The sequence below is a fragment of the Giraffa tippelskirchi genome, chromosome 3 (assembly GCF_054371585.1).
Source record: "Giraffa tippelskirchi isolate mGirTip1 chromosome 3, T2T-mGirTip1v1.2.pri, whole genome shotgun sequence".
Lineage (NCBI taxonomy): Eukaryota > Metazoa > Chordata > Mammalia > Artiodactyla > Giraffidae > Giraffa > Giraffa tippelskirchi.
In genome coordinates, this window is record NC_137277.1 from 115,515,746 (window position 1) to 115,523,568 (window position 7,823).

At 39.1% G+C, this 7,823-nt stretch overlaps 1 protein-coding gene across 1 annotated transcript in view; it reads left to right on the plus strand.

Annotated features, from left to right (window-relative positions):
• The first annotated feature begins 5,306 nt into the window (after positions 1-5,306).
• The window catches only part of LRP1B (LDL receptor related protein 1B), a 2,070,111-nt gene continuing 2,067,594 nt past the window's right edge, over positions 5,307-7,823 (plus strand). The window contains exon 1 of the mRNA XM_081584839.1: positions 5,307-5,905. Within this exon, the coding sequence (XP_081440965.1) occupies positions 5,725-5,905 (181 nt within the window). The 5' untranslated portion in view covers positions 5,307-5,724. The remainder of the gene's footprint in view (positions 5,906-7,823) is intronic.

Sequence of the window (7,823 nt, forward strand, 5' to 3'; positions counted from 1 at the left end):
AGAGAGCAAGAGAATAGTCATCTGGTGGCCTGATCATACAGAGCCCACAGCGCAGAAATGACTTTTGATATAGATAACTCTCCTAGTGCAAGAACCATAGCTATTTTCTTAAAAGCCATTTGCACATGCTGAGTGCAGAGGCTGTCATATAGTATATAGCTATTAAGTGAATGAATCAATTCAAACTCCTTAGGCTGCAACTCCTCAGAGATAGGGAAAAAAATCTAGTTCCAGGGCAGAGATACAGATATAGATGTTGAGAACAGATGCATAGACAGAGTAGGGGAAAGGAAGGGTGGGTTGAATTGGACATTACACATTAATACACTACCATGTGTGAAATAGCAAGTGGGAACCTGTGGTATAGCATGGGGAGCTCAACTTGGTGTTCTGCCATGACCTAGAGGGGTGGCATGAGGGGGAGGTGGGTAGGAGGTCTAAGAGGAAGAGGATATATGTATGGGGAGGTGGGTAGGAGGTCTAAGAGGAAGAGGATATATGTATACTTCAGCTGATTTAGTTTGTTGTACAGCAGAAACTCACACAACATTGTAAAGCAATTATACTCCAATTTAAAAAAAAAAGAATATCAATGAAACCCCCTATATAATATAGGAAACTATCAGGAAACTTCATTCAAGGGCTGTTTCTGATATTAATAAAATATGTGACCTCAAAGTAGTTACCTTTACTTTGAATTTTTTTTTAATTTATAAAATGTGGTAAATTGGAAGAGATAAATTGCATGTTCCTTCCAGTTTCAACAACCTAAGTAAGAGTTTCTAACTAAAATTAAAGAACAGAAAGATGATGGGCAAAAGGACAGAGATCAATATCCTCAAAAGCTCATTCAGACAAAGTGTATCCTGTCTGTAGACCACCAACTACCAATTTGCAGCAGTAAACACGAATTCTGTTCTAGTAGCTAGAAATAGGGATGAGGAGATCATCTTGACCACAACTATGTTCAGGTTAAGAAGCACCAACAGCAACAAGCTTTACAATCAGCCACTGACTTGAAATTCAAGGGCTACTTCCATGAGAGTAGAATGACAAGGATTTAATGAGTTTTGGGTGTTTCTGTATTCCAACTCCTCCCCTGCTTAAAACACACATGGACTGCATTACTACTGGTTGTGCCTTCTGACAGTTTAGTTGCTAAGTCGTATCCAACTCTTGGGACCTCATGGACTGTAACCTGCCAGGCTCCTCTGAGCATCGGATTCTCCAGGCAAGAATACTGGAGTGGGTTGCCATTTCCTGCTCCAGGAGATCTTCCTGACCCATGTCTCCTGCATTAAAGGCAGATTCTTTACCAACTGAGTTATGAGGGAAGCCTTCTGAAGACGTATTCAAAAAGCAGAATAAAATTTGTCTCTCAAGTCTATACTATTATTATGGAAGATAGTTGTTGTCTAATGAGGTTGTCTAAATCAGTGAAGATTCCTTTCCTTCCTACTGTCAAAAGTTTTTCAAACAAGAGATAAAATGTAAAACAAAGTTGTATGACCTTTTATTATTTATCTGTTGAAAGTTATAATTGTCTATCCTTTGTGCTTTTCACTGCAAGATGTATATCTTGAAGTATTTACAGATCATGACAGTAGAGAGAGGTCCAGACATATAAAAGAGAAAAACAATGTGCCTGGAAATATTTTTACTTTCCAGGTTTAATTAGATATTTCATTATATCGCCCTTTATTTTCTTCACAGGTGTACATACCTCCTAATACTTTGCAAATACTGGAATTAAAGTTGCACTGAGCTCGTGTTAATCTCAGCTCAGTCCCTGTGTCCTACCTGAAACTGCATGCTACCAAACACAGCACACTTCTGAAGGAAAGCAGTTAAAATTGTGATATGCACTGAAATGCTACAGTTGGAGAAATAAAATCAATCCAAAGGTTTTTGTTTTCTTAGTGACTTTGTCCAGTGTAACTCTGTTTCCATTCTAAATTACTGATAATATTTCTTTAACAATTCTCAGTCTCTCAACTACCACCCGCTTCCTTTTCCTTCTCATCCTGTGTCTGCTGCTGCCTGGCAACTTTTCTGTGTGGAAAGGCAGGGTAAGAACTCTAGCAGCCCTTGGAATGATAGCTACAGAAATCCTTAGCAACCCGACTTTCAGGCCAACTCTCCTTCACACACATCACTTCCAGGAGACAGACTGTCATTCTAGGTTTGTAAGGAGACCCAAGTTCTCCACCTAACATGGCTTTCAGGTGTGTTAAGTTATAACACTCAGTAGCACGAAGCACTACTATCTATGCAAAAGGCTCAACAGTGCTCAACAGAAAATAATGAAGTTAGCATAAATGAAGTCTGATGTTTGATCACATGTACCCAAAACATGGCTCTAATTGGAAAGTATAAGATTACCACTCATTGATAATTAATATTCGTGTGTTGTTTTAGACCAGAAAGTAAGAATGATTGGTTCTACCTTGTTTAATTTATCTCAATGAGAGATTTCATAACATTGTATAGTTTGATGAATTAATTTATTTAACTTGTCAGTGTTAATAATCCTGATTAGAATGAAGAAATTATAATGGGCCATATGAACAAACAGAGTCTGAACAGTAACTCTAACTATTCTCACTTCACTAATAGTCTAATTTATTAATTCCTTTTTCATTAAAGTATATGTGATGGGAAATAAAATGTTTCATAAGAAATTATGTTTTCTCTTTTACTTATAATTCATTATAACTGGATAGGCATTCAAAATCTAGAAGTAAATTTTTTATTTCCAAAACTCAAATTTGGCCTGGACCTTTGTCAGCCTCACTGATGCTCATAAAAGCTCTTTGATTAATTGTTCATTTTCAATAGGTATTTGGAAGATGAACCCCCATATACAAGTGATCTGTGTACAGGACAATTTTATTCTATTGCTCTTTGACACTGGCCTTAATTCAGTTTTGGAGCAAATGTGTTTCTATTAATATTTACTGTTATATATTATTATGGCTTTGTGGTATGAACCAATGTCCTTATTATAACTTTTGTCTTAAAACTCTGCTTGACATGCATTTAAATGTAATGTTGTGTCCACTTGACCACTGCTAATATACTTAAAAATCCATTCTTCCACCAGATTGCTGTGGAGCATTTTTTATACCATTTACATTTTTGTTAATAACACCTATTTGCATTTTTAAGTCTCAAATTTTATCTTAAAGATAAAATTGAGGATCATTCACAATTGATATTAAATGTTATCATCTTTTGTTGGTATGCAGCCTATATGTTAGTAAACTTCCATAATTGCCACTGCTATTTTACACCATTATTTTGAGTCATGTGTCATTCACACATGGTGATTTGATTGTTGATTACTAAAAATGAATTCTATTTTGCTTTGTTATACTGGTCACAATGTGTGGACAACATATCCTTGATTTTCTTCCATTCAGGACAGCTAAAAAGTAGACCAATGTATCTAAAAGAGATCACCTGGTTTTTATTCTGCCTAATTCACATAATACATTACTATTAGGAAGCATTACAAATTAAAAGTGTAACATACTGAGAATATAAGTTAGAATGGAATTTACTTCCCTGCTTATCTTTCATAACTTTCCCCTTTAAATAGCTATCAGTGGAATCCAGGGCTGCTACATATACTACAGAAGTGAATGAGCCATTGATTTTCAGTCACAGCACTTTGGTACATGGTAAGATTCTTTGGTTGGTTGTACTGTTCCTGGCTACTTTTCTCCACCTTGCAGTTTTTGAGATGGGGGTGGGGGCAGGTAATAGGTAGTAATAGTATAGAAGAGGAAGAATTTTAACATCCTTAGCTTGTTTTTTGAGCTCTCCTTGTTTTATTGCCAAAACTTAAGTGCATATGGATTTCCTAATAGCTGATCTCCTAGTTGACTGAATGGGCTCATGTCAAAAAAAAGACACCTACTTTGTTACAATGAAAGAATATTTCACAGAATGCAGAGGTCTGTGGACTCTTGAGAAGAAATATCTATTATTGTGAGCATCATTCAAAATATACCCTTCTCCCCCTTTGCAAATATTCTTTGAACTCTGCCACTTATTTCAAAGTTTGTGAATTTTTCGTATGAAGTGAAATAGGAAAACCTCTTTGTTTCCTATATGAAACAATAAAAATGACTAGGTGAAATTATATAACAACTTTAGAAGAAAAAATCATAAAATTTTAAATGTGGGAAGAGTTATCTTTTAGGCATGAAATGAGTCAACTTACAGGGGGAAATAAACTTTAATACATAAAATATGGCAAAATTGATCTAAAGAACATATTTTATAATCACAGACTAAGTGGGAATATCCCTCATGGTCACCTGTGATCTTTGACCCAGTCTAATTTTAATGGTTTCTAAGGAGCATCTGAAGATATTTCTGGATAATTTTACTCATGAGAAGCTAGTTTATTGTGCTAGCATTCATCTAAAGTAAGTTTCACCTGGTAAACTGAAAGCCTATTTAAAATATCTTTCCTTTTCTGTCATCCTATTGCTTAGTTTTGTGCTTTCCTTATATTTTCCCTTTACACCAATTTCAGGTGTTTAAACATTAGACACAAAACATTTTTAAGATTTGCTCTTTAGGCAAGAACTACTGATGTTACAAGGGAAAAAAGTAAGCCTTCAACTATTAAGATTTCTGAGTTTCAATTTAGCATTTTTTGAGTGACTAAAATTTTAGGCAGTTGAAAGATCATATTTAAAATACTCAGGCAAACAACTTTTTTTAAAATCGCAGATTCATTTTAATACCTCCGACGGTTTGAGAAAGTTCTTAATACTACCACTGTACTGTGTGGAAAAAATGAAAAAAAAATAAAGCAGCAAAAGTTCAAAATGGTTCAAGGAACCCTTTTAAAGAGAGAAATATACAGAATAAAACTGCCGATTTTTTGCTTTATGATTCCCTACTTAGGGGGTCTCTTTACATCAACCTTCCCTTCTTATGCAACGGGTGATGACATTGGGGGTTTGTTTTGCTTTTATTTGTTTCTGCTGAATCACTAAATTTTCATCTTTGTCCCCAGGTACTACTCAGCATAAAAGTTAAAGGCGCAATTCAAAAAGCATTGCAATTTTTGTAGCAAGCGTAGGGAACCATTTCCCTAAAAGAAGCCCAGTTACTCGGCTCGTCCTTCCTTCTGGGGAAGGAAGCTTCCAGGGAGCATAGGGATCAAATGTGCTTTGCCTAGAGAAGCATCTATCTCAGCTCTGGTGGCTGCTAATTCCGAACTGGCTGTTAAACGCGGAGCTTCCTAGGCTTCTGGCTGGCTCAGCCCAATGCAGAAGTCTCCCCCCTTCTCGAAAGACCCAAATCCCTACAGACCAGCTTGGAGTTACTTTCCCTTCAAGGAGACTGAAATAATTGTGATTTGTGGTGCTCTCAGTTCGCGGTGGTATTTTCCTGTTGTGTTAAATGCTTCTTACCGAGTAATAGATGTGATTTATGTGGACGATGGAGGGGTGTGTGGTGGATTCGGTGATTAATCAGTGAATTCCCCTCCGCTGGCATCTCTCACTGCCCCTCTTTGCGTGATGTAAGATCAGACGTACTCTGCATTGAAAAGTCAAGACACACGAGCGGCTCGCTCGCGCTCGCACACACACTCTCTCCCCCACGCGCACGTATCCGTACACCTTCCACATCCTGCTCCAGGCAGGAGAAGGCGGACTGGCTGGGCTCATTGAGCTGAAGAATTTCCAGTGACATTTGTAAATGACGCTGCTCGATTCGGGGCTCGGAGCAGCAGCCGCCGCCGGGCCGAGGGTACCGCCGAGCAGTCTCCGGCTTAGGCTTCCTCCCCGGGCAACGACGATGTCCGAGTTTCTCCTCGCCTTACTCACTCTCTCGGGATTATTGCCTGTCGCCAAGGTGCTGACCATGGGAGCCGACCGAGGTAAGGAGAAACCCCCTCCCCCTTCCTTGCCAGCTGTCTTCCTTGGCTTTCCTGCTGGGCGATGCTTGCATATAAGTGAGTGTGAAACTTAAGTCCTTGCTGCCCCGCTCCCCTGGACCGTGGGCCACTGTGCGCTGGCCTCGTGGGGGGTGAGAGATGCGGTGGGAGGAGGGGGTCTCCGATCCAGGAACCCCAGTCCTCAGCTCCCCCACAGCTTTTTCTTTTGGCCCTTTGCCTGTCCTGATTTTGTCCCCCGGGAACGTTTGGACTTGACTGCGCGCTTCTGCCCGCGCATCCCAAGCGCTGCAGATGTTGGGATCAGAAATCGCTTTCCCAAGACTTCCCATCGCGCTCACTTTTTGGGCTTCGAGCTTTTGCGGTCTCAGGGTTCTCCGCGTTAAGTGTGTGCTTCCTTAACTTATCTCATGGGTTAACTTCCTTTCCTGCTGCCCCGGGAGAGGGGAAAGCGGCGACTCCAGTCCCTTTCGTTTCTGGAGCCCTTTTCTGGGGCAAATTCATTCGGGTCATCAGTAGAGAAGCTAAAGCTTTGGTGGCGCTTCTGGGCACAAGCACCTGCTTGAACTTGACTTTTTTAATTCCCGAATGTCTGTGGCTCAGCTTATGGTGCCCGGAGACGCTAACCCACCGCTGGCGTCTTGCCCTTGCTATTTCTCCAAATAGCTGACGAATGATAGAAGTTTAAAAGGGAATGGGTATGGGGAGCAGAGCAGAAAAGAGAGAGGAAGTGGTTATTATAATAAACCCGAATTTGGTAAACTTTGATCTGGAAACTCAAGAATCTCTGTGCAAGTTTCATAATCTTTGACAAGTCAGACCGGTGAAAAAAGAAAAAAAAAGGTAGATCAGTATTTGGGCCATTGGCATTGAAATGGTTAACTTTTTAAAGTCAAATCAGAAGTATTGTAGATCTAGTTTTGTTTTGTTTTTGTTTTTAAATCATAACATGAGTTCACATTGACCTATATATTTTGGTTTGGGAGCTAATGAGAAAAAGAGTAAGAAAGATAGAAAACGTACCCAGATCTCAATGCCAAGCAAATAGGCAGAATGTTGCATTGGGAGATTCAGAGACTGCGTTTATGTGTAGCAAATTATGAAATGACTAAAAAAGTGTTGCTTCATTAATAGAAAGAATAGGGAAATGAATTGTAGTGTTTCTACTCAACCTGCTCTGGGCAACCAGATTATAGTCTTTATAGCATACCCACACATGTTATTCCTTTACCAGTATTGAGACTAATATGAGTTCCTTTAGAAAGTCTGGCATTTACTGAGTGATAATCTTTTAAACATATCTTTGCCACCTAACCACTTAGCTTCTGAACTTGCCTTGAAGTTGGTCTGGAATAGTTGAAAACTATACTGATAAAATGGAAACACATAGCTTTGACTAGCAATGATGATGTCTTTGATCTGGAACAATCAGCTCTCAACCTTTCTTAGAAAGAATGTTTGAAGTTGGACCAGAGCAGATGAACAGAATGAAGCTTTTCAGTCCTGTGTGTTAGCAAAATAGAATGACACTGGCAGACTACTGCTACTGGGCTCTTTCTGTGTGAGTCCCCATTCTCCAGAAACTTGACCTCATCTGGAATTAAGTCCCCAGTGCTTCTGTATGTGTTTATGAGGAATAGGGCTATTGCTACAATCAATGATTGGAATGAATACTGGATAGAATTTCAAATATGCAAACCCCTAACTTTCTTCTGAGATAGAAAACTAAATAAAAGGATTAGAATTTGATGTCCATTTAGTTCCAATAAAGAGAGGGATATATAAGATAGAAACAGGGCACACAGAAATAGTGCCTGATTGTATCACCATGCCAGCATAAGAAGTGCTATACTGGAGAATACAAGTGAAATAGTTATGGACCAACAGTTTACCATTATTATAC